Source organism: Siphateles boraxobius, unplaced genomic scaffold, assembly GCF_051911475.1.
Source record: "Siphateles boraxobius isolate OS27281-9 unplaced genomic scaffold, OSU_SipBor_1 8, whole genome shotgun sequence".
Taxonomy (NCBI): Eukaryota; Metazoa; Chordata; class Actinopteri; order Cypriniformes; family Leuciscidae; genus Siphateles; species Siphateles boraxobius.
The window spans coordinates 23,564,516-23,592,338 of NW_027509208.1; the positions used below are offsets into that span (position 1 = coordinate 23,564,516).

The 27,823-nt window shown below is 39.0% G+C and overlaps 3 protein-coding genes and 1 long non-coding RNA gene across 7 annotated transcripts in view; 2 read left to right on the plus strand and 2 right to left on the minus strand.

The window, feature by feature from the left end:
* The window catches only part of LOC143729281 (uncharacterized), a 108,305-nt gene that overhangs the window by 11,909 nt on the left and 68,573 nt on the right, over nt 1–27,823 (minus strand). The window lies entirely within an intron of this gene.
* Nucleotides 264–7,296, minus strand: cunh1orf198 (chromosome unknown C1orf198 homolog). Of its 4 annotated transcripts, none has more exons than XM_077220454.1 (5): nt 7,109–7,296; nt 6,480–6,819; nt 5,093–5,143; nt 4,448–5,005; nt 264–1,842 (listed from the first exon to the last, which is right to left on the minus strand). In XM_077220454.1, exons 1-5 carry the CDS (start codon nt 7,195–7,197, stop codon nt 1,786–1,788), a joined length of 1,095 nt encoding a protein of 364 aa, XP_077076569.1. In that variant the 5' UTR covers nt 7,198–7,296; the 3' UTR covers nt 264–1,785. The 4 variants fall into 4 exon arrangements, 3 of the variants coding, with proteins under 3 accessions (XP_077076569.1, XP_077076571.1, XP_077076570.1); XM_077220456.1 differs by lacking the exon at nt 7,109–7,296 and adding an exon at nt 6,971–6,991; XM_077220455.1 differs by lacking the exon at nt 7,109–7,296 and having other exon boundaries at nt 5,093–5,140; nt 6,477–6,819.
* LOC143729277 (uncharacterized) lies at nt 7,373–14,585 on the plus strand. The gene is made up of 2 exons (XM_077220460.1): nt 7,373–7,554; nt 14,212–14,585. Exons 1-2 carry the CDS (start codon nt 7,384–7,386, stop codon nt 14,425–14,427), a joined length of 387 nt encoding a protein of 128 aa, XP_077076575.1. The 5' UTR covers nt 7,373–7,383; the 3' UTR covers nt 14,428–14,585.
* The window catches only part of cnksr3 (cnksr family member 3), a 40,962-nt gene continuing 30,765 nt past the window's right edge, over nt 17,627–27,823 (plus strand). The window contains exon 1 of the mRNA XM_077220447.1: nt 17,627–17,922. Coding sequence (XP_077076562.1) covers nt 17,871–17,922 — 52 coding nt within the window. The 5' untranslated portion in view covers nt 17,627–17,870. The remainder of the gene's footprint in view (nt 17,923–27,823) is intronic.

Genomic DNA, 27,823 nt, shown 5'->3' on the forward strand with positions numbered 1-27,823 from the left:
ATAAAAATTACTGCCCGGGGAATAAAACTCTTTAAATATGAGTGTATTAAAGGAAAATTACACATATGTGACCAATTATACCGCACATCCAACGGTCATATTTTATTAAAATAACACAGTGGACAGTGTGACCTCTTTAAATATTTGACAAACAGCAGAAAACTGTCATGGATTTATGAGTAGAGCTCCATCTTTGCCGCAGTTGTTTTTCATTAGCGCTGCACTGCCTCCTACCAACCAAGTGAAGAATGAGACAAGCAACATGAGAGTGTCATACTTTAATAGTAGTTATTTTGCATTACAGATATATGAATGCATAAACACTGGCTCCAGGCCATGTATTTCATATTCAAGAGAAAAAATCTTGCAACAAAGCTTCAAAAATTATTCCTACCCTTGAAAACCTAGTTAGTTAAGCCCTGAATCATACGACCGGCGAGTATGTGAATGCAAACGCTAATAGCATCTTGATTTCACAAGTCGTTGCATTCGGAAAAACCAAGTGTTTGTAATCAAACTCAAGTTATTAAACTGTAGACATGTTTTTAGCTAGCTACCTGAATAACAGCACATTCGGTTTTATTGGTGCAGAAGGTAACACTATCGCCCCCTTGAGTACTGGAGTTTGTTACCTCCAAAGTATTGCAATAACGCATGTTAAATGTTGACTACGTTTGCGTACTTGTGTGGAGTACGTTTCGGGCCTAACAAAGAAAGGAGATTTAAACTATTGCTTTAAAGTTTTTAAGTCATTTCTGGTGTACTGGGCTACAGGAAAGAGACAAAGAAAAGATACAATGAAAGCAGCACGCATATAAAAAGTCTACAAAATAAGCAAGGCGCAAGTCATCTCAAAACCATGCTAGCGCTACGGTGTCTCGTTTAGGTCCTTATTAATAAATGTACAGTGAAGCATCTTAACACTAGTATCAAGGTCTAGATAAAAATGTATGGCAGTGACGTTGATATGGCATTCACACTAGTGGTTTTAGAGCAGATCTGAATTTGGCTGACCATGACTAACGCATCTTCCGAACTTCTGAAACTACACACAAAGGAATTAAACTCCAGTCGAGGTGTATTGTAAACCACAGTATGGTTCATAGTTGATGTAAATGCAATATAGAAATGGGCTGGTACTGATTGACTATTTTGTGCCGGTTTGGTAGTAACACCAAACAAAATCAAAACATTTATTTAAAGGGATAGTATACCCAAAAATAAAAATTCTGTCATTAGTTACTCACCCTCATGTCGTTCCAAACCTGTTAGACCTTCGTTCATCTTCGGAACACAAATTAAGATCTTTTTGATGAAATCCGAGAGCTTTCTGAACGGATTTTGGAATAACATCAGGGTGAGTAATTAATGACAGAAATTTTTGGGTGAACTATCCCTTTAAGATTTCAAACTTTGTTTCCTGGCTGCAATTATAAACAGCTTTTGGTTGTTCTAATGGGGGAAAATTTGTGCAAACATACCACAGTTCAGAACAACATAACAATAAGAAAGCAAACCAACAGGGAAGTTCAATGGGTTCAGACTCAGGCAAATGTACAAGTGTGAAAAACAGCATGAGATTCAAAATCCAACCCAATGTATCATAGTTTATGCATTCAGTAACTTCTAACCAGTGAGATGAGGTCAGATGAAGATTTGAATACAATTGTAGAGATATTGATGCACTATAAATGTGAACTACTAAAGCATGGATTTAAAAGGAAAGTGTTTTGTAGTGTTTATGGTGCCTATAGGGCCTGTGATCTGGAATGGGTTCTTCAGGAATTACCAGTTATCCAAGAAATCAAATCCAGTCTTCAAGATATTGCTGCTTGTGTTGAACTGAAAAAAGGAAATAAACAATTATTGGTTTGTCAATGACTAATTTGTTAGAGGCGGAAATACAAATAGAAAAAGGATGTGAGCGTCAATGACTTACAAGTGTCAATATATTTTAAAATATACATTTCATAACGGATGTGCCAAGCTCTTAGACATGTAATCCTGACCTGTATTCATGTTGGTTTCATATTTTTTTTTTTTTTTTTTTAGTTTCAAGTAAGTTTTCAATTTAATTACTCAGAAAATGGCGTAACCAAGTAAAAATTAATAACACTTTTCTCAAACCATAAAAACACACATATATTTTTCAAGGTGCTTTTTTAGTAATGTTTTACAAATAAGTATCATTTGGTTTCTGGCAGTTACACCACATACAGGTGCTGGTCATATAATTAGAATATCATCAAAAAGTTGATTTATTTCAAGAATTCAACTTAACAGGTGAAACTAATACATTATATAGACTCATTACATGCAGAGTGAGATATTTCAAGACTTTATTTGTTATAATTTTGATGATTATGGCTTACAACTTATGAAACCCACAAAATCAAAATCCCAGAAAATTTGAATATTACATGAAATCCCACAGTAATTAAACAGGAATACCATGGTCATTGAACCAGGAACCAGCATCTCCATAAAGCTTGTCTGCTGAAGGAAGCATGAAGTGCCCTGAAAATGTCCTGGTAGACGGCTGCATTGAGTGAACAGCACAGTGGACCAATTCCAGCCGATGACATGGCTCCCCAAACCAACACAGACTGTGGAAACTTCACACTGGACTTCAAGCATCTTGGATTGTGTGCCTCTCCATTCTTCCTCCAGACTCTGGGATCTGGTTTCCAAATGAGATGCAAAATTTGCTCTCATCAGAAAAGAGGACTTTGGTCCACTGTGCTTTATTAAATCCAGAGTCAACGCAGCCGTCTACCAGGACATTTTCAGAGCACTTCATGCTTCCTTCATTTTCCAGGAGGATTTGCACCTGCCCACACTGCCAAAAGAACCAAAACCTGGTTCAATGACCATGGTATTCCTGTGTAATTACTGTGTGATTTCATGTAATATTCAAATTTTCTGGGATTTTGATTTTGTGGGTTTCATAAGTTGTAAGCCATAATCATCAAAATTATAACAAATAAAGTCTTGAAATATCTCACTCTGCATCTAATGATTCTATATAATATATTAGTTTCACCTGTTAAGTTTAATTCTTGAAATGAATCCACTTTTTGATGATATTCTAATTATATAACCAGCACCTGTATTATACAACCTGAACTTACTAACCTTGTTTTAAAAAGGTTATTCTAAGAGACTTATTGAGCTTGACACACAAGCTGTGTACCAATTGAGAGGCTGCATCCTTCGAAAGCTGCATTTGAAGGCCGAATGCGTCACAGCGAAGCGACGAAGGTCGTCGCAATTCAAATTATCCTTCAAATATGGCCTACAAATGTGTACTTCTTTCCCTGGGCTGCGAAGGATAGAACAAGTGGATTCTTTGCAAATAGTCAATCCCATTGATTCATTGCATGCCGGTGATGACTGGAGTTTCTTTTTAGAGAAAATACTGGATTACCCTTTTAAATTGCAAGTATTTGGTTTCAACTTACTTGAATATCTAATGACACAGAAGTACAACAAAAAAAACCCCACTTTCAAGCATTTCAAATGTTGACTTATTTTAACAACGCTCGGTTCAACCTTAGCGGAATTCAAAGATGTGGCTTTTTAAGTCCTTGTCCGCAGCCTCTGAATTGGGATGTTAAAGCTACAGTCATAGTCAGCAGGAGTTCATATGATATCATTTCCTGTTTTGATCACATGACTTTGTCTTTTTATTAGTGCTGTCGAACCGATTAATCGCATCTAACATAAAAGTTTGTTTATATGTGCGTGTGTGTATATATATATATATATATACACACATACACACACACACATATATATATTAACAAACTTTTATGTTAGATGCGATTACTCGATTTGACAGCATAAAAGGTAAGTTGTTAAATATTTTACATTTTCATAATAATTATAATAGATTCTACCAAACTAATTAAGGATTTCTTTTTGAGAACATCATTCATTTTTAAAAGGTAGAGTCCAAGTTTTCCCAAATGTTATAGTATTTTTTTCACAAATTGTTTTCCATTTAAATTGTTCTGGATTCCATTTTTAATAATTTCATTTAATTTTTAATAATCAAATAGGATGACTAGTCTATTGAATTCATACAATTTAAACAATTAAATAATTGATTAAAAATGTAATAATAATAGTGCCCTATGAAATGTTCTTTTCCCCTGAAAATCTGTATTGTCTTTTTTAAATGTTTCTGGATTATTTTATGATTTAACACAAATGTATTGTCAAAAACAGTAATCAGTAACAGTAATCAAATTAATTCATAAAGCTTTAACATTGTAAATGCGACCATTCAGTCGCAGACTGGAGCCCTGTAACTACAGTAAGTCAACCTTTCATTAAAGTTATACATGAATTTTGAACAATACCCGTTCTTGTCTTAGGACAACTTTGATTAACTTTTTTGATCTACTTCAAATGTAGACTACTGTATATGAGATGATGGTCTAACCTGTGCGAATGTAGGACTGGCGGCGGGCGAGGCTTGATCTTTGACTGTGCTTTTGGACTGAGAGGAAGACCTGGTGACCAGACCAGGACTGAACACATCATCTGTAGTGCCGCTTACAGAAGGAAGGGTGCTCTGGGCCCTCTCCCACCCTTCCTGCGACGAGGACACGGGGGCCGGAGGTGTTGGGGTCACGCTGATCGCCACAGGGGTCACGCTGATGGGAACGGGCGGAGGAGGAGCATGAGGTTTCGGGGCTCTCTGTTTAACCGACCGCGGGGCGGACGCTTCCTCCGACTCCCTCGGCCCAGACTCGGGCCTCAGGTACGAGGGTAAAGGCTTCTCGCCTTTCTCCAGTGACTTGATCTGGCTGGGCGTCAGAGACTGAAACTCAGCCTTCTCGCCTTCTAGCCTGGAGCGCTCAGCGCTTATCTTCCAGAAGGAGGACTCGTCGTTGCTGGGCAGTTTGCCACTCTGAGAGGTCTTGGGTTTGGATTCGTTCACAGAGGAGGGAACGGCCGGTTCTGCTGCGCCGGAGATCACGCTGAATTCCATCTGACTCTGTTAGGAAGGGAAGGGCTGAATCACATTTGTTTGCACTTTGCTAGCAAATTGAGAATGTATTTTTAGCAGAGATGGCCTACTTGCCTTGGTCTCCCAAGAGAAGGGAGCCGAGTGCTCATCTTGCCAAGTTAAGTCCTTGAAACAGAGAATTTGAACATGCCGTAAGATGCAACATCACTTGTTAATGTCATTTTTGCTTCTGTTCTCAATAGGGATAAAAAATAGTCTAAGTCTAACCCAAAATCTAATACATAATTGACAGATTTGTTATAGCCTAGTTGATAGAGTAGAAAGATTAATCTACGTAAATAGTGAATTTACTTCAATTTATGTATAATTGGTACAGACTTGTTTAGTAAACATTTGAATATATAGAATTTTAAGAGATGTCTAGTGAAAATTTATAGAAATGTGACATTCATTTAGTTGACACTAACATATTTGTCTTAGATTAGTTTAGAAGCCAGTTTAACTGCATCACTCAACTTAATGTATAGATGTGGCATAGATTTGTTTAATAAACTGTTGATAGAAACTTAAAAAGTTTAATTTATACAAGTTTAATAAAATTGTTGAATTTATCGATATTTGTTACAAACTTATTTAGTAATCAGAAATAATGAAATTTGACATTTAGGCTATATATATATATATATATTATTTGTCTTAGATTTGTTTAGTAGCTGGTTTAACGGTGGTATATTAAAAAAAACAATTTTCGCAAAGATTATTATAGATATCTAGGCTCGAGTTTCTTAAGAAACATTTTATTATAGATTGTATGGCAGAGATTAAATTATTTAAAATCTCGGAAATTTCAGTGAATTAATCCGTTTACTTAGCAGATATGTGTCAAATAGCTATACATTAAGCTTAATGTATAGATATTTGACAGATTCATTGACTGAAATTTGAAATTCAGATTAATTCAACCGAGATTTTAAATAATTATTGAAGTTATTGAAAGTTGACAGAGATGTGTTCAATAAACTTAACCCTGAAAATCTGGAGGGTTTTATCAAGTAGGCTAAACTTTAATTTATGATACACAAGTTTAGAAAACAATTTACCTTAAATGGAACTTTTTATTTAACTTGACAGTGAATATATATTGCTTACAATTTTTTAGTACCTGATTTAAATTATATTTGTTTACTAGTAAATAATCTAATTTAGACCTAACTTGTAACGTTATAGATTTTTAACTCAGTCGTGAGCAGGCATGTTTTGTAAAGATAAAGAATATCAATTATTGTCATGAATAATACAAGGTTAGCAAGTAAAAACATGAATTAACAGCGGACAGTCTGTTTAGAAGGTTTGTTTTTAATATAATGTAATTAATTGTTAGGGATTGACAAGCCTTAAATGACTAACGTTAGAGCAAATCAAATAAAGCAAGTTAACACTGGACCAACAACAATAAGCGCTCTAACTTAACTTTGTAAATGTCAATACAAAACACAAGAACCTCTTCTCCGAAGTGTACAGTCTTCTGCCCGGTCTGGATGAGGAGTTTCGGGTAGCAGATCACCTCGTCTCGGTCCACCCGGTGCATGGCGTACCGAGCCCGGATCCGCGGGTCCATCATCCCGTTGTCTATCGCCGTGTCCTGTTCGACCGGGCTCATCTGATCCCAATCCGAACCGAACCTCTCCTTTATCTTCTCCCTCTCCTGCATAATTTTTCGGGCCATTGAGTTGATGGAGGAGAAATACTCCATCTTTTTGGCCTCCGTGACGTGCGGAAGATCCGCCACAGCTCCTGCCATCGCCGCGGCCGCCATTTCCTCAACAGCTGGACTAACGACGCTGACGTACACAAAAGACTTTTATTTTAGTTTATCCCAAATAACTCTTTTGTTAGATTAAAATATATCTTTAAAATGTTACATTTGGGTGAAACGTAACTTGTTGAACATAGGCAAGCAAAAACAAATAAACAAATTGCCTTTTCCATTACCTTTCCAGTCGTTGATCTTTTCTGAATAAGAATTTTAATAGATATAAAATAGATATTAAACTTCACCAGTATTAACTTGATTAAACGTTGCTTAGTTAAATATTACAGTCTAGACATTTGCATAAAATAAAAAAATACCTGATATTTCCAGATTTTGCATGATTGTGAGGGAACCCAGTGAACAAACACGCCTGTATGTTATTACAGTTAAAAACGACATTTGGCATAATGCTATATTGTTTTACTATTTAATTAAAGCAGCCTGTTTGTTGTCATTGTCTATACATTTAATTATTTATATTTTAATTTACTCTATATACTTCCATCTACTGTATATTCCTTCTAACTACATCAAAAATAAAATACTTTTATTATGTCTTGCGCATGCGCGCGCAGAAGAACGTCTCAGAGTAATGGCTTTAGTAGCGGCGACCTCTAACGGCACAACTGATGAAAACCATCCAAAAGAAAAAGACGAGTGGAAAGAAGGATGGTTATTTAAGAAGACGCACTACACCGGGCGCTGGAAATTGATGTGGTTTCGTATCAGAGAGGGGCAGCTTATCTATGGTTGTAATGAAAAGGTAAGAGTGAATGATGCCGGTTTGCTCATCCTCGCAGTCCTGCCAGGCTCTAAAGAAACTTATAACAGTGATCAGCTTATCAGCATTAATTGAGCACACCTGCCAGAGTGGTGTGGATGCGGTCTAGTTCAGATACTGTTTTAGCATGTTAAATAATTAATATGCAAATGCAACGGATTGAGTTTCTTCTCACCATGTTGTTTTTAAATTACCATGGCAACGCAAGGCCCGTTCCGCCAAGAACAAACGATAGTGCGACCTCTTTAAAGTTATAGTTCAGCCAAAATGGAAAATTACTGTTTTCTGATTTTCGGAACACAAATGAATACCCTTTCACGAAATATGAGAGCTTTCTGTTCCGTCATTGACAGCTACTCAACGCTTCTAAAAGTTAATAAAGAGATCGTAAAACTGATCCATATGAATTGAGCTGTTTACTACACATTTTTCTAAAAAAACATTAAAAAAAATGTATGTTTTTCAAATAAAGATAAGCAGAAGCTAAACCGAAATATATTTATAATTAGGCTATATGCGAATAAAAGCCCAAATTTAATTTGTTCATCATATAAATCGATCGTGTTTCTTCAAGGAAATGTGTAAAAACAGCTCAATTCATATGGATTAGTTTTACGAGGTCTTTATGAACTTTTTGAATCGTCAAAGTGGTAACGTTAGTTGCGTAGACTGTCAGCTCTAGATTCCATAAAAAATATCTTCATTTGTGTTTCAAAGATGAACGAAAGTCTTAAGGGTTTGGAATGACATGAGGGTAAATGACAGAATTTTCATTTTTGGGTGAACTATCACTTTTAAGCAGTATGGATTCTAATTGGCTGTCAATATTTTTATCATTCATCAGCTAAAAAAAAAATCATTGTGAAAGTGATTCCAACTATATCGTTTCTTCTTTTTTTTAACTATATCGTTTCTTTGTGTCATTGTCATCATAGTTATTGTCATTGTTGTGGCCTTAATGTAAACATTTTTTATGTAAACACCCCAAAATGTAAATTCTGACATCATTTACTACCCTCATGTTGTTCCAAACCTGTATGAATTTAATTCTTCTGCTGAACACAAAAGAAGATATTTTGAATATCTTTGATATTTGTCAGTTCAAACTGTTGTGGGGCCCCATTGGATTCCACCAGCTTCATCCCTCTCATTTAATCACTCCGCCCACTCGTTCATTATCACCTGAATTCTAATCACCAACACCTGGACCCATCACCACGTCTCCCTTTATATTTACATCCTCTGCACTCACTCCTTGTCTGGTCTCGTCTACACATGACCCACAGACTCTCCCACAGACTCTCCCTCTCCATCTCCCTCGATACTTACCTGCTACTTACCTGCCTTCCTTTGGACCTTATACAAGCCTTGCCTTCAGCCTTCATCTTCAGTCTTCAGCCATCCGCCTGCATCCGTTCCTGGGATCGTTCACCTGCATCTGCAAAAGAGACTCTAGTTTATTCCTCAGTAAAGTTACCATTCGAAGTATAATCTGTCTTCATACTCACCATATCTCTGACTGCTCCTGCAATCCTGTGAAATAAAACTACTTCACTTAACACAAGTCTGACTCCTGTATCATCTGTGACAGAAGACCAGACCCAACATGCAGAAATCAGCGGAGCCCGTGGAGAATCCATCTCGCGATCCTTTCGTCGAACTCGTCCAGGCGGTCCGCCAATCGCTACTTTCTTCACCACCTACCAATTCACCCACCGTTACAGAAGATATCATCCACTCTGCACGCCAGCACTTACTTCCGCAGACACCCGCTGCTTCGTCAGCTGCCTCTGCGAGTCCCATGGCCCGACCAGCGACATTCACCGGAGAGTCGGAGGACTGCAGCGGTTTTATACTTCAAACTTCACTTTACTTCCAGATGCAAGCCCACCAATTTTCGAACGATTCAGCCCGAGTGGCCTTTATTATCTCCCTGTTATCCGGCCGAGCACTCCAATGGGCACAGTTCTTATGGAATTCTAATTCTCCTGTTGTGAAATCTCTATCGAACTTTGTGCAGCATTTCAAGAAAGTGTTTGGTAAGACAGCATCCGATCTCTCAGTTCATGATCAGCTGTTCAATCTGTTCAAGGAGCTTCTTCTGTGATTAGTTATGCACTTCAGTTTCGCACTTTGGCAGCCTCGAGCGGCTGGAATGAAGCCGCTCTGATAACTGCTTTTCGACATGGTCTCAATCCCGACATCCATCAGCTGATCGTGGTGTTTGAAGATTCCATTGGAAATCGAAAGTCTCATTCAGAGAACCATTCGGGTGTCCCAACATTTGTCTTTCTTCAATAGCCCTGCTTCCGCTGCATGTCCTCCGCCCTCGGCTCCATCATACGCTCCTCAGGCACCCGAGCCCATGCAAGTTGACTCCACTCATCTGTCGTCTACTGAGCGGCAGCGTCGCATTCAACATCACTTCTGCTTGTATTGTGGGGGTGATAAACATCTCATCAGCACCTGCCCCGTTCGGCCTCAACGCCCAGCGGTAAGCACTATTCAGATTCCTCCCAAGATTTCACAGTTGAATCGTACTACTGTCCATTTATTAACCTCTCATGTATGTGTCTCAGCACAAGCCCTCCTCGACTCTGGTTCCGCGGGGAACTTCATATCCACGCAACTCCTTCAGAAATTGAACATCCATAAACGCCGAAATCTCCAAGATCTTCGAGTGCAAACCATTCAAGGTAAACCGCTGGGTCGAGGTTGAATTCGCTATGTAACCCCCACACTGAAGCTCTGCGTCGGCTGCCTTCACACTGAGGAGATTTCCTTCATGGTGCTGGAGGAGTCCACTGCTGAGCTCATCCTGGGACGCCCTTGGATGGTCCAACACCAACCCACCATCGACTGGATGTCCGGGGAGGTCCTTCGTTGGGGTGAGAACTGTTTCCCTTCCTGCATATCGACCATTGAAAGAATCCAACAAAGTTCTTCTTCTTCTGAGGGAAGCCCCGAGTTTCCCGTTTGTTCCACGTCTATTGAGAGTCCAACACCAGGTGGAAATTCCGGCAGAGTACAGGGCGTTCCAGGATGTGTTCAGCAAGCAACTGGCAACCAAACTACCACCTCATCGGCCATGGGACTGCGCCATCAACTTATTACCTGGAGCCACTCTGTCTAAGGGTCGTGTCTACCCTCTGTCCATCCCGGAGCAGAAGGCCATGGAGGAGTATGTGGAGGAAGCCCTCAAGCAGGAGTACATTCTACCTTACACATCCCCTGCCTCTTCCAGCTTCTTCTTCGTGGCCAAGAAGGACGGAGGCTTGAGGCTGTGCATAGATTACCGTCACCTCAACTCTCAAACCGTAAAGTTTAGCTAACCCCTTCCTCTGGTCCCAGCAGCTTAGGAGCAGCTGCGTGGAGCCCGCATCTTCTCTAAACTCGATTTATGCAGTGCCTACAACCTGATCCGAATTCGTCGAGGCGATGAGTGTAAGACGGCTTTCATCACACCCTCATTATGAATACCGGGTCATGCCCTTCGGACTGTCTAACGCTCCAGCCGTCTTCCAGGGATACATGAACGAGGTCTTCAGATAGTATCTCAACAGATTCGTGGTCGTCTACATAGACGATATTCTCATCTACTCTTCCTCTCTTACTGAACATCAACATCACGTCTCTCTGGTCCTGGAGAAGCTAAGAGCTCACCAACTGTACCTCAAGCTGGAAAAGTGTGAGTTTCACACCACCTCAGTCCAGTTCCTGGACTATGTCATTGATCAGTTCGGAGTGCTGATGGACCAGAGGAAGGTGGAAGCTATTCAGAACTGGCCCCTTCCATCGACGGTGAAGGATCTGCAGCAGTTTCTAGGATTCGCTAACTTTTATCGGAGATATCAGTGCTCCTCTGACTTCTTCGCTCCAGGGCCGGCCCAAGTCTCTGTCCTTGTCCCCAGAAGCCACCCTCGCCTTCCAGCACCTCAAAGAAGCTTTTCAAACCGCTCCAATCCTGGTTCATCCGGATCCAGATATTCCCTTTGTCGTCGAGGGGGATGCGTCCTCAACCGGGGTTGGAGCGGTACTCTCACAGCGGCAGGGTGATCCTCCCAAACTCCATCCATGTGCCTTCTTCTCTAAAAAGCTGTCCCCGGCGGAGCGGAACTATGATGTCGGCAATCGTGAGCTGCTCGCCATCAAGCTGGCTTTGGAGGAGTGGAGGCGTTGGCTGGAGGGAGCAAATCATCAATTTCACGTCATCACAGATCATTGCAACTTGGAATACCTCAGAGAGGCAAAAAGACTGAATCCGCGCCAAGCTCGATGGGCCCTCTTCTTCACTCGCTTTGATTTCCTCGTATCTTACCGACCTGGCAGCAAGAATTGCAGAGCTGATGTTCTTTCCCGAATTCATAGTCCTCCCTGTGGAGAGTCTGCACCTCAGCCCATTCTCCCTCCAGCCGTGTTCGTCAACTCTATCATCTGGGACAAATCGACGAACAGCTAGCCGATGAGAACCGTCACCATCCCGCTCCGCCGGGAGGTCCAGAAGGGCGCGTCTTTGTTCCTCGCCACCTTCGTGCCGCCGTTCTGGACTCCGCTCACACCACTCCGGGCTCTGGACATCCAGGTTGCAGGCAGTACCTGAGGCGTCTCGCTCCTCAGTAACCGGTACTGGTGGCCGTCCATCTCCCAGGATGTGGCCAGGTACGTCAAGGGATGCTCAGTCTGCAGTCTGCGTTACCAACACCCCCAGAAAATCCCGGAGGGCAAGCTCGTGCCATTGCCAATCCCTCAGCGACCATGGTCCCATATTGGAGTGGACTTCATGACTGACCTGCCCCGATCCGACAACACCGTGTATCTTCGTAGTTGTGGATCGCTTTTCTAAAGCCTGCAAGCTGATTCCATTACCAGGGCTTCCTACTGCATTCGAGGCCGCTGAGGCCCTCTTCAATCATGTGTTTCGGAACTTCGGAATTCCCGAAGACATCGTCTCGGACAGAGGTCCGCAGTTCATTTCTCGAGTGTGGCGAGCATTCTTCAAACTCCTCGGGGTTACGGTCAGCTTGTCTTCTGGATACCACCCTCAGACTAATGGCCAGACTGAGCGGAAGATCCAGGAGATCGGACGTTACCTGAGGACCTAATGCTACCAGTACCAGGACAGCTGGAGCCAGTTCCTTCCCTGGGCTGAATACACCCAGAACTCCCTTCAGTAGTCAACCACTGGGCTCACCCCCTTTCCGTGTGTCCTGGGCTTTCAACCTCCTCTCTTCCCTTGGTCGGGTGAGCCCTCCCAGGTTAAAGCTGTCGATTACTGGTTCCATCAGAGCGAGAGGGTATGGGACTCGGCTCAGGTGCATCTCCAGCAGGCAGTGCGGAGGCATAAGGACCAAGCAGATCGTCGGTGCCTGGAAACTCCGCAGAATCAGCCAGGACAGAAGGTGTGGCTATCGACTCGAGACATTCGCCTCCGCCTGCCTTGCTGTAAGCTGAGTCCTCGATACATCGGTCCATTCACCTTACAGAGGCAGCTGAACGACGTCACATACAGACTCAACTCCACAGTACCGAATATCAACTTCCTTCCATGTTTCCTTGTTAAAGCCTTTCACTGATCCTGTCACTCCTCCCTCCACAGAAGCCGTTCCAGCTGATGTCCCTCCTCCTCCGGTTCCCATCGTGGAAGAGCCCATCTACCAGGTCCGTACTATCATGGACTCACGGCGTCGAGGTCCAAGGCTGGAGTACCTGGTCGACTGGGAGGACTACGGCCCGGAGGAACGGTCGTGGGTTCCTCGCGAGGACATCTTGGATCCAGCCTTACTCACCCAGTTCCATACCGACCATCCTGACCGCCCAGCTCACAGACCCCGGTGTAGACCTCGTCGCCGTCCTCATCCCTCTTCTCAGTCGTCAAGAGCCGCCTCGGAGGAGGGGGGTACTGTCAGGATTCCACCAGCTTCATCCACTCCTCCCACTCATTTACTCACTCCGCCCACTCGTTCATTACCACCGGAATTCTAATCACTGACACCTGCACCAATCACCACGTCTCCCTTCATATTCACCTTCCCTGCACTCACTCCTTGTCTGGTCTCGTCTACACATGACCCACAGACTCTCCCTCGATTCTTACCCGGTACTTACCTGCCTTCCTTTGGACCTTATACAAGCCTTCAGCCTTCATCTTCAGCCATCCGCCTGCATCCGTTCCTGGGATCGTTCACCTGCATCTGCAAAAGAGACTCTAGTTTATTCCTCAGTTAAGTTACCATTCAAAGTATCATCTGTCTTCATACACACCATATCTCTGACTGCTTCTGCAAACATGTGCAATAAAACGACTTCACTTACCACCAGTCTGACTCCTGTATCATCTGTGACACTTCCATAGTATATTTTTTCCCCTACTAGGGAAATCATTGGTGTCCATCAACCGTTTGAGTATCAACATTCTTCAAAATATCTTCTTTTGTGTTCAGCAGAAGAAAAAAACTCATACAGGTTTGAAATAACTTGAGGGTGAGTAAGTGATGACAACATTTTCATTTTTGGGTGAACTATCCCTTTAACACTGGCACACATAGAAAAAAATGCTTTTCTTTTCCCTTCAACCAAAGGTACACGTTTACATTTTTAACTGCTCCCATGTTAAAATAAAAAAATGTAATCTTTGTCTAGTCAGCAGAAAAGGCCATTAATCTGGTTGGAGCAAAGGTGGAGATGCTGGAGGGTGATAATGGGACATTAGGCTGGACAATCACACCACAGGACAGCAAACGCACCTTCACGCTGCGGGCCGAGGGAGCAGAAGAGCAGCAGGCGTGTGTGACCGCCATATGTGAGGCACAGCTGAGTTCAGAACAGCACAGCGCCAAAGCATGTGTTGTGCAATAGACCCATGTTTTCCCACCATAGAGATTTTATAGTTTTCTTCATCATAGTTTTTACTTTCTTCTCGAAATGACTAGGAAAGATGCTCTTCTGATGTATAGTCCAGACACACAATCTTTATTTTTAAACAAGTGAAACATGTTTTATATAAGATATTTTTGAGATATGTTTTTCAATAGTTCTACATTATTTTTTCATTTTGTTTTTGAAAATGATCAAAAGCCAACCTGAATCTGCTTTATTATAATAAAGCACATTGCTTGTTTTCAGTGATTTGATTATCTTAAATACATACAGTTGAAATGTTAAATGTTGATGTTATGAGTCGGGGTTATTATCGTTAAATAAAATAAACATTAACTGAAATCAAATATATAAGAAACGTGATCGTACTTTATTTCAGTATTTCTAATTTTTTGTTTAGTTTAAGTTGAAGTACTAAAATAACTAAAACTAAAAGTATGAAAACCTTTTTATTGCATGCAGTTGCAAAATAATAGAGGAAAAATTAGAACTGTAGCAGAAATTCGAATAAGAAACAAATGTACTATTACAATTTTCTATGAAACAAAAAAAATGCATCTACAAACAGATGACTATTGAATTCAACGGTTCACATGTATGAAAAAAAAAAAACATTTCTTGAAGTCCCCCATGGTGAAAATCAAGGCCCATTTAATGTTGTTTATATGTCGATGTGGTGTTTTTAATATGCTTTAAGACAACACCATTGCTGAGTATTTTCTCCCTAAAACTGCAGTGAATCAAAGACAGTCTCAAAAACGTGGTTTGAAATCGCTGGTGTTTCTGACGACACAAACTACCTTGTAACCAATCAGATCTATGGGTGATCGTCAACGAGTGGATCTCTGAGCTGGTGTGAGTGAGTGGAGGCGGGGCTAATTTGCATATTCATAGAACCGTGTGTACTAAATGAGGCAAGGGTGTAGAGTTACATTCAAGCTATTTTAAAGGGATAATTCGGCCAAAAATGATATTTAACCCATGCATTACTCACCCTCAAGCCGTTCGAGATGTATATGTCATCTTTTTTCAGACGAACACATTTTCAGTTATTTTAGAAAATGTCTTAGACCCTTCAGTGGATATAATGTGAAGCAATGGGGTCCACCTCCTTGAAGTCCCAAAATGTGCATACATCCTTCACAAAAGTAATCCATCCGGCTTCAGGGGGATAAACGAAGGCCTTCTAAGGGTAATCCGTGCGGTTTTGTCGTAAAAATATACATATTTAAAACTTTATAAATGAAAATATCTGACTTCCGGCAACGATCGACGCGGGTTCACGGGTGATGGAAGTCGGCGTACGAGGTATGACGTAGCGTAGGAACCGTAGTGACGTAGAACGAACGAGCCAGTGCAGCCAGAGAGCAGAGCAAAACAAAACTACGTCATACCTCTGCTCTCTGGCTGCTAAGGGTCTAAGACATTTTCTAAAATAACTGAAAATGTGTTCATCTGAAACAAGATTGACATATGCATCTCGAACAGCTTGAGGGTGAGTAATGAATTGGTTAAATATCATTTTTGGCCGAACTATCCCTTTAAGGGACATTGTGTAGGAATTTCTCCCATCTAGCGGTGAAATTGTATTTTGCATTCAAACAAATTGTGCTCTCCAGCGCCTGGCTTTTTCAAACGCGTGTTGCATCTACGGTAGCTGTTATGTACCAAAAAGCTATGACAGGATGTCTTCTAATAGCACTTTTCGAGTTTTCCTTCGGGTGAAAAGGTTTGTTATTTCAAACAAACTGCAACTTGACACAAAGAACAAACGAATGTTACAGTATGAATAATAACAGCCTTTTAAACTTGCCGGGGCAGTGACAAGCGCCTCTCACTGCTCTGCTCCTCCGTTTCTGCTGCTTTCAGTCACGTGAGGCTGAACGAAAACGCAAATTTGTGGAAACGCGTTGGCCTAGTACTTTTTGACCCTCTCTGCTATTATAGTTTTTGAAGATGGCGGATGTCTATGGGCGGAACGACATGGAAGCCTCCGTGGACGTACCCGTCACATGTATATAAAGATAATAAATTCTTCATATTTATGAATAAAAATAATGATTTTAGATAATAAAATACCTAAAAAACTACACATAGTCCCTTCAAGGCATGAAGAAAAATTTTTATTTTTTAAATATGTAATTTTGTTGATCAAAGATACGTTTTAAGGTATACAATTATTGCCTACAGGGGGACTTTAAGAAAGAAAGAAAGCTCAAACCTGAGGAAGATTGAGATGGTGATTGATCAGAGGAAGGTTTTTCATCTGTACTTTTAAATTATGGCCAGTAGAGGGCTGTGCGATGCAAATAAAGGACTTTCACAGGGAACTTTCAAACTCAAATACCCAAACCAGTTTCTTTCAATCATTCCCATTCACAATTTTATTAGAAAAGTTATATGAACATAATTGAAATGTTTTACCTTTATTTAGCTCCCAGGATATTGCATGCACTGTCCAAAAAGATTAAGTAGTCTATTCTGTCCTGCATGTAAAGAAATAGGCTACAACATGAATTTAATGTAATAAAAAGAGTGAGAAATACATTTATCTTCAATATACATTAATATAATAGCCTATAATATAAGACTGGATGCAGGAAATTGTACAAAAGTGACAGAAAATACTTTTACAATTGTTGAAAGAAATATTCCAAATAAATACTGCTCTTTTGAACTCACTATTCATCAAAGAAAGAGTGCTGAAAAATGTATTATGATTTCCACAAAAATATTAGGCAGCAAAGCTGTTTTTAACATTGATAATAATAACAAGAAGAAAAGAAATAATCGTTAAATCATAATAGAATAGCCTATTATAATGATTTCTAAATGATCATGTGACACTGAAGACTGGAGCCTAATGATGCTGTAAATGCAGCTTTAATGACAGGAATAAAGAAAAAGGCTATATTAAAATAGAAAACTCTTTTTAAATGTAGCCTAATAATATTTCACAACACTGTTTTCACTGTATTTTCGATCAAATAAATGCAGCCTTGGTGAGCAGAAGATACTTTTTTCACAAACAAAACATCTTACCGAACCTATGCCTTTTTGTCGCTTAAATAGCGTGTTTTGAGACATTATGACTTTTAAATTGACCTCAGATATTTAGGAATAACGTTTCTCACATGAAACGGCGAGTCATGTGTTGACCCTCACTGACCCGCCATTCAGACGATTTAGCAGCGATATAAATTTGACCTTTGAGTGTAACATGATCCGCCGCTCTCTCTCTCTCTCTCTCTCTCTCGTGTTTAGTTTCGGTCTGTGTGTCGAGCTTCAGTGCTGTTCCTGTGGTCCGATCTTCAGTGTTCAGTTGTTACGAGATGAGAAAGGACGCTCAAGTGGGAAACTTTATTTCACTTTCGTGAGTTTGAGAACTTGGCCGAAACTTTCTGAACATCTGAATAAGAAGAATGGAGCCGATAACCAAGTGGACAGCGACTCAGGTTGTGGACTGGATCAGAGGTACGAACTGAATTCCTTGGTTCTCGAATATAAACCACTTTAATAATACACACACTTCATTTAATTAATTTACTTTGTGTACGTAAAAAATTCACCGGTATCTAGTTTTATTTACAATATATACACAATTGTCTTATTAACCGTTTAAGAATATAATAATATAAAAGTTTAAAAACAATATATAGCCTATATATATATATATATATATATATATATATATATATATATATATATATATATATATTAAGTATTTAAATTAACTTATATTGCAGTTTTATTGTTATTCAAAATTTGTTTATCATTAAAAAAAACCTTGAGATGTTTCATCTCTGAGGGGGTCCCAAAAAATATTTTTCATGATTTATCACAACTTTTTGTCGTTTGTTGAATCAACTTAGATGATTAATGTTGTTCAGAGATAACAATATTTTGCATTTCTATTTATTAAATCAATCTCCTTTGTTGTATTAACTCAAAATTAATTTTTTTTTCAATGATCTTTTCAAAGGAAACCAGGTAACTCACTTTTTTTTAAGTTAAACAAACAATATATATATATATATATATATTTTTTTTACAGTGAATATTAACTTCTGTCAAAAAGTATGATTACCATGGTAAATGTTTGTAAGGGTAAAATCTACATCCCTAACCAAACACAGAAACTCAAATGTTTATTTATTCCTCCCAAAGCATATAATCGAAACTAAACTTCTGCCAAACCTTTCATATCCGAGAACGGAGATCATATTGATGACCATGCAGAGTGTTGTTTACAGTTTTGTGATACAAGAATTTTAAGTAATAGAGTTTAATAGTTCCTACAATCATTATATTATAATTACACCATCCTTACATAAACTATCCACTGCAAATAGTACAATATCAGTTGGTATTTTTTAACTAACTGTTGTTAGTTTTGGTGATTAAACATATCATCATATAGGCTTAACTTCTGAATTTATCAAAAAAAGTGATACATTGCAGGAATGGAAATTTTCACTTCCTGTACATTATTCCATTGAAGAGTCAATCATTTATTTGCATATGAGCAAATTACTTTGTATAGGTTGGACTTCTTGTTGTGGGTCATTTGAATGTCAATGTTGTTAGCACTTATTTCAATAGTAAAAGATGTTATACATCATTATGGGTCATTTTAAGAACTGTTTTTGGTATTATTTCCATTTCCATCTCATTCATTGGCTGTTGTTAGAGTTATAGAAGACTGTGAAGATGAAAATGCTGATGAGGACAGAAGTCATGAACGACTGTGTCTCTGTTAGACCAAACAAATTACATCCTTTTTTAATTCTGGAAGTCTTGCAATTATTTGTGTGTTGCAATTATTACATTTCCATACATGCTCTCCACCCTGCTCCAAATGCCTGAAACAACATAAAAACCATAAAAACTTTCACTTAGCAGAGACCTTCAGTAAAGCGTCCAGGTCCACTACAATATGAAATACCTATAATTCTCTGCTAATCAGAAATGTCTGGTCATGTGATGTGAAAGACTTCTGAGATGGTTTTGGTCCAAGCCATTCTCACACATCTAAATAGAGAGAACTTTTCAGCAGATGCATCTAATTATAAACTGAACCACCTTAAAGGTCCTAAACCTGCTGTTCAGACTCTGGTAAAAGTTGGCTAATGCTAATGAAGGACTAGCGTATATCGGGACAATAAAAGCTGCCTCAATGCTGAAGTCAACAGATGTGATATACTCGGGTCTCTAGCATGGCTTAAAGCAAGTGTACTGATCTAGGATCAGCTGCCATCATTAAACTAACTGGATGAAAACAGACATATCAGTCTGTATATTTCTATTAATCAACACTGGCTGATGATAGAGTGCTTTAGCGCCCGTCCCCATTATCAGCGGCGCTGGTTCCGGAAGTTTTTTCCTTTCATTTTTCCCAGACAGATGTGGAGTGGGCGGATCTAAAGTGTGTTGCTTTTTCGACTCTTTGATTGGTGTAATTTTCTGTATGGCATCATGGGTAATGTACATTTTCACTAGGAATTCCACTGTTCAACATGATTATTTTAAAACTAGGTTGAAATAATGCGGGCTGACAGCTTCAGCAGAAGCAAATACCATGGATGAACAACCTTGTAGCTCACAGTAGGTCTGTCTTTTAAAGGTTTATAAGTTATCGTTCAAAATCAATTTCCCTATGGAGAAAATGAATGGAGTTTCATGTTCTAAATGTAATTTATTCCTGTGATCAATGCTGAATTATCAGCATCATTACTCCGGTCTTCAGTGTTACATGATCCTTCAGAAATCGTTATTATATGATGATTTGCTGCTCAAATAACATTTCTCATTCAAAGTTGAAAACAGTTGTGTTGTTTAATATTTCTGTGGAAACTGTGATACATTTTTTCAGGATTTTTTGATGAATAGAAAGTGCAAAAGATTTTCAAATATATATGAACACTATATAGTTAAATAGTTCATATATTTGGTTTCCAAGTGAATCAGCAAACGTCACAGATCCAGGACTCAAGCATGCGGCCTTGTGTTTACATTTGAATCCTGGAGTTACTGATAAAAACTAGCAGCATTACTAACCACTACATGACTGTTTACATGCCCTCATGAGGTCACGCTTACACACCGGCAGGTTTACTGAACCCTGGTATGTATTTTATTAGCCATAAAAATTGTTTGCTTTTGAAGCAATCTGCAGGAAATGAGTGGATAATTAGCCAAACGTGACTGCAGTTTCAATGACATTTTGACTTAACAATACAAATATGTTTGCGAGTCCCCTCCTCGGTTAAAAACAATAAGTGCTGCTTTTAAATACTTTAACACATATTGCATATGTATAACCCATAAGCCATTCACATGAATCAGGTGGAGAAATACATTGAGCTGAAAATATGCCACATTGCCTAAAGCTGTTGATGTAATGATCTGCTATCGGCGGGAATCGTGCAGGAACACGCCTGCATATTTCACCAGACTGACATACTTCACTCAATACAGAGGACGAGTTTTTCCTTTTAGTGATTAAATCTCCTCTGTACATCCTGGCCACACCTTCCTGACATCATCACCTTAACACAGACTCATCGTTGTGTTGTCGGTTCATTTGGGACTCATCCATGAATTGTTGTCACACATGAGTGTGTTGCGTGACTGCGGTTGGACTGTTTGTGTATCAGGCGGAGACGGCAGTTTCTTCTTTTGTAAGCAACATTGACTCTGACTCATACACACACACAGACACAAACACACTTTAACTCCACCCCCACTCCTATCTATCTATCTGTCTGCCTGTCTGTCTGTCTGTCTGTCTGTCTGTCTGTCTGTCTGTCTGTCTGTTTTTGTCTGTCTGTCTCTATCTGTCTGTCTGTCTGTCTGTTTTTGTCTGTCTCTATCTATCTGTCTGTCTATCTATCTATCTGTCTGTCTGTTTTTGTCTGTCTCTATCTGTCTGTCTGTCTATCTATCTGTCTGTCTGTCTGTCTGTCTGTCTGTTTTTGTCTGTCTGTCTCTATCTATCTATCTATCTATCTATCTATCTATCTATCTATCTATCTATCTATCTATCTATCTATCTATCTATCTATCTGTCTGTCTGTCTGTTTTTGTCTGTCTGTCTCTATCTATCTATCTATCTATCTATCTATCTATCTATCTATCTATCTATCTATCTATCTATCTATCTATCTATCTATCTATCTATCTATCTATCTGTCTGTCTGTCTGTCTGTCTGTTTTTGTCTGTCTGTCTCTATCTATCTATCTATCTATCTATCTATCTATCTATCTATCTATCTGTCTGTCTGTCTGTTTTTGTCTGTCTGTCTGTCTTTATCTATCTATCTATCTCTATCTATCTATCTATCTATCTATCTATCTATCTATCTATCTATCTATCTATCTATCTATCTATCTATCTATCTATCTATCTATCTATCTATCTTTCTATCTGTTTGTCTCTATCTTTCCATCTGTCCATCCCTGTTCATTCCAAGTTCATATTGCTTATTTCATTCCTGTGGCACATGTAACTGCTGAGAAATGCATCGGCTTCACTTGCTGCTGCTTACAGCGGGTGATGACTTACTTAAGATGACTTATTAGCAATCTGATGTACTTTCACTGATTTGCACTGCTCTCATAACCTGACTCTGCTTTTACACTTCTTTATGGATTAGCACCACTTATCTTAATTGGGGTTTAAAGGGGCCATATCATACACTTCATATTTCCCCCGAAATATCCTATAGTCAAGGTATCTTGCATCATAATTTTACATTGTATTACTGCACCTTTAAGACTTATGTATGTAAATGATTTCTGATATATGTCGCATGTGAAATAAATCCTGTTTTTTATTATTTGACCACTACAAAAAGAGAGTGTCTCTATTCAACAGTATTATTCAGGCACCATCAAGATAATTGAGTCTCAATGAGCTCAAACTCTATTGAACAGGAAGCTGTTATGTCACTGCTGGAATTACCCCAGAATACACAAGCAGAGCTTCAGGCCGACAGCCGACTATGTGGATGCTTTGTTGAGTTCTGGAGGGTCTGGACAGAGGAAATTTTCTTTTCCCTCCCTTTCTCTCTGCCCCACCCCCCAATACTGCCTTGTAACAAGTCCCTCATCTCCTGCCGATGAAGAAGACTGATGTCACAGCACCATTGAAAGGGACATCAAAATGCACCAAATGTTTCTTTCATCCACTCCTGCTTTCCATGCGCACACTTGTTTTTAGTGGGTGAGGAGGGGCGGAGCAAACATTCCCTCTATTGACCCCCCAGGCTGAGGAATGTCTGCCAAACTTCACTTATTCACAGCTCCGACAACTGAGCACGTGTCCACAGTGATGAGCTGACCACAGTCTAGGCTGGCTAAACAGTGAATACGGTTGTAAATGACAAGACCAGCCAAGCTGAATAGGCTGTTTTGATCGTGAAAAGCTTTGTGCTATTTATTGCTAAAAAGCAGGATTGACTTTTGTCAAAAAAACAAAAACTTGAAGTTTAACAATGATGGCTCTACATCTTTACAACTTAACTATGTGAAAGCAGTTTTAACTTTGCAAGACAGTGAGCCATGCATTAATTCGGTCGATTCTGCCTAAGACCACATGCCTAGTCAAACAAACATGTATTATTTATATAGAAATTATAACTATATCTGAACATTTGCTTAGGTTATAAGGCAAGCTACTGTATAAGGCTAAACAACTAGCTGTGTGGTAAGTAAGTGCACTGAGCGATTAGCCTATCAATTGTTACTGAGCGAAAAACAAAGAACGAGAGTTGTTTGCCACCCTTGTGAAAAAGAAGTGTACTAAGTTGTACAACTTTGAGAAAACCTTGCTAGAATGTTAGCTGGGTTGTGAGAGATTACTGCTTGTCGCAATCATGATTTTTCTGAAATCGTCTGTGAGGCTAGGTTTGCGCTTTGCTTTCAGCAACACTCTGGTTTAATATCACATACATTTGAAGGTAAATCTATCTACCCACTGAGGAGTGAGGTTTGTAAACAAAATATAAGTATACAACAAGGCCAAGCACTTCCATTGTGTTGGTATTATCATTACTTAGCTGGAATCAGCATACTTACATGTGTGTTTCTGGACTAGAGGGAAAAGCGCATCTGGAGTATTGTAATACTGTTTCTTTGTTGTGCTTCCTAATGCAGATACAGCTTGGATTTTCAACAGAGAGGCATTTGAATGGTTATTCAATGAAAGGTAAAAGTGCAAAATAAAACTGGCTACTTAATGGTAACTGGAAGTTTAGCAGGATTTTTTTTTTTTAATGGTTGCAATACAAATTAATGAATTCTCTTTTGAAATTAGGATATTTGTGGATGCACTTGACCAGGCAGGGAGGACAGTCTGTGAAGTCCTCAGTGTGATGCATGATTTGTTTTAGGTGAAAATATTTTGTTTGCATATTTCCCTTACACTTCTTCTAAAGCGTAAAAAAAGGGCTGACGAATGACTCTTGCAGGCCTCGATATGGAGTGGAAGAGTAACGCTCAGGACCGTTTCGGAATCTTGGAAGAGTTTCAGTCGCACACGGAGAACAATAAACATTCTTCAGGTTTCCAAAGGCTCAGTAGGATAGCTTTGGAAATACACACTGCTACTGCCTTTTGTACACAAGCTGACTTTCTCAGTGCCCTTGTCTCATGGGAAGCAGGCCAGCTCTGTTACTGAGAGACTCCACCGGGACAGGGGACGGGGAGGTAAACACAGGCCATGGAGGAAAGAGAGACACTCTACTCTCTCATTTATAACTGAAACGCGGGTGCTTCGGCTCTCTGATACAGAACTTTTGAACTTGTTAGTCATTTGGATGTAAGAGGGGTCAGTGGATACGATTAGAGAGCTTTGCAATGTCTGTTTCCCAAAGTCCCTTTAAGGCAAGTCATTTCACACAGCGGCCATCTTGAAACGCCTCTCGGACTGCTATTTCATTAATGTGCAGATCCAATCTCTTTGAATGGGGAAATATTACATTCTCCAAAGCTGTTCACCAAGCTTACGATTACATGTCATATTTGATAACTGTCTTATAAATTTAGTTTCTTATGCTAAATAGCATTAAAAAAGCATATTTTTCAGCAGCTGGTGCTCATGCGCAGTCCTAAGCGCAGGTTCAGGTTACTTTTTGATATGAAACAAAGTCTCAGCTTTCAGATTTGGTCCTTTTTTAAAAGAAATTTATACCGTTTTGTTGCTCTTTAATGCATCATAACAGATCGCTGTAGCGCCTCAGTTAAAGCTGCTCGTGAACTGATCATCTCTTCCTTCAATCCTTCTAGTTAATTTATAGCATCAAATACACATGAATGAACATTAAAAGGAATGTTTAAACTGCGGAAAGTTAAAATCCACAATGTTAATCTACTAACTCCCCTGACTGCTTAGTCGGACAAAATGGCGGATTCGGTGGATGGTTTGGTCAGATCGCCTGTCAATCAAACTCGCTGCGAATTGAGAATCGGCTCTTTTATTTAGAAGGCGGGACTTATTCCACCATATTTTGCGTTGCACTTTCTCCCAGTCGTTGTAGTATGAGTGCACTATCTTTGTGTATATACAGTCTTTGCTATTTCCCACCATGTAGCCTGCGTGAAAGACCTCATGCATTAATAGTCCAAGTCCAACTTTTTCAAGCTTCCTAACTGCTACAGTATGAGATACTGTGAACATTATTATCTCAGCTAAATATACCCACCAGGGTAAGTGTTTATATCTGAGGCATTTTTCTAAACAAGATTAGAAGTTGTTGTCACAGGGATCCTTCTTGAGAACTTTTATTTTTGTCAGCTTTCAACAGATATCTTTTGATGGTAGCTTCCACTTATTAGTTTGTAATGACAGTTCATACTGTCATTATTTGTCATTATTTGATCATACTCATCCTTATTAAGATTGATATGACATGCTTTGGCAGAAGAGAAGATTGTCAGTGAATAATGGTTTGAAATCCTCACGCTAAGGTATTTTGGCTTCAGAAGACGTGGAATGAATCATAAGAAGATACATCGAATGGGTTATATTTATGACGCTTATAAGGATGTTTTCTGTTCCTTTTGGATCGTAATGATCTTTTTTGGGTGAACTATTCTTTTGATGTTTGATTTGAAGGCACGCAGAGCATGTGATCATGTAAACATTTCTCCACCCAAAGACATTTGCTTTCATCTTCTGTTTTCTTCAAATTTCTCTTATGAACCGTGAGACTGTCAAAGCCCTAAGATTGGAGGAGCTGGAACTTCTTTCAAAATGATTCTGATTCTGATTTGGAAATTTATCTCTGTCAGAAACTTAACCTACATTTTCACTTCACCATTTCACCAGTTTACAGACATCCACACAGCACAGCAACTCTTCATCACCAAATGTTCATGTCAATCACACTGAACGGCACATGCCTGCATCCCTTTAGCCTTGCCACATAATTTAACCGAAATACCCTGAGAATTAGCGATAACAAAAGCTGAAGTTAGTTTGCTCTCACTACATTGGTGGACCATTATTGCTGACTCTTTCTCGTATGTGGCAGCTTTTCTCTGCTGGTTCCATTGACACTGTGTCTCTCTTTTTGAGCTCAGAAAATGCAGCTGTTGTCTCTCAGTAGGGGTATTCAGGAGTCCCTAACTCTGCCCTTTGAACTCTCTCTGCCTCCTTTTCTCACTTTCTCTTTGATTTTAAAAGGGGCGTCTACCCCCCACAAAGAGACACTTTTTATATGGTGGTCCCGCAAAGAGAGGACAGAAGGCTGTTTTGAGCTCACCTCCCCTTCAGACAAGAGTTTCAGCTAAAACTGAGAGGGGGAAAGCTTTAACTGTGTCTTTTCCAGACTTGGTTTGCAAAGCCTTCCAGTGAAATGCATTCAAATGAGTCAAATAAGAGTGAAACTTACCTAAACATGTCCAGGTCATTTCTTTCCAAGATAGAAAGAATGGTAACACTTTAGTTTAGGGTCCAATTCTCACTTTAAACTAGTTGCTTATTAGCATTCATATTACTAGGATATTGGCTGTTATTAGTGCTCATTTAAGCACAAATTAATGACCATATTCTACATCCCTTAATCCAACCCAATTGCTAAACTTAACTACCTTACTAACTATTAAAAAGCAGTAATTATGAGTTTATTAAGGCAAAGGTTGTAGTTAAGACTGTAGTTAGTTAATTGTGAGAATTGGACCCTAAACTAAAGTGTGACTAAAAGAATATGTAGAAAATATGCATAAAATGCATAAAGCCTAAGTTGTAATGAAGCCTAAGCTGCAAAAAAAAGGTGTAGGATTTAATTTGAAACTATTTTCATTCAGAAATTGCTATAAAACAAACGACTACAAAGAAACGGCAAATAACGCACTGAATTAAACGTGACATTTTGAGGTAGAAAGACTGAAATAGTATTATCTTGTAAAACGTATTTAAATAATTTCAATTATTTTCAACAAATAAAAAAATGTTGCAGTGTATTTTAAGGATAATTTTGCTTTATGACTAGAGCAGTCAATCAAACTTTAATCAAATTAATTACATGATGTGGTGATTCATTTGATTAAAGTCACTGTTTAATTAAACATGATGGTGAAATTTCAAGCATCAATTGCTCATTTGGTAAGAAAATTCCTTATAGAATTTAAGCACAGGTCAGTTGCGTTTACGCACGTCGGGCACGATTTGTTGCGTATTTTTGTCTGTATATTTTGCTTTTGGATTTTTTCTTTTTGTAATTCTAACAATTTTGAGCAATGATCCTAATGACTGTAGTACAATATACTATATTTAATTGAAATCAGAGTATAACATACACAATGATGAACACTTTACAATATAAATCTTATATATTTTTTTGCATTACAGTTATGTGTGAATTTTATATTTTATAATACTTTTTACATAATTTTATAATATTTTTTAGATATATAAAATTGTATATATTATTATATGTTTTATTTATGTATTATTTAATTGTTATTATTTAATTATTATAATTATCTTATATACTTTTTAAAATTTATTATTAATATAAAATGTAATTTTTTATTACTGTCGTTTTGACTTTGAGGTCAAATATGACCCAGATTCGGTCTTGACAAGTTTGTGATATTCACCCATTTATGCCAACCCTTATATTTATAATTTTTCCTTCTCATTTCAGCTGTACATGAGATCATATGAAAGGGTTAAATTGACATAATTTTCTCTGGGAAATCACAGGCAAAGTTGCTAAGAGACGAGTTTTTCAGCAACATGCTGTGCCGTTTGTCAGACTTAACTTATGTGCCGATTGTGCGTTTGTTTAAGTAACTTCAGCATGGCTAAATTTTCTCACACACATGGAGTTCACTTACATAAACCACAGGACAGTGTGATCTTGCTTTA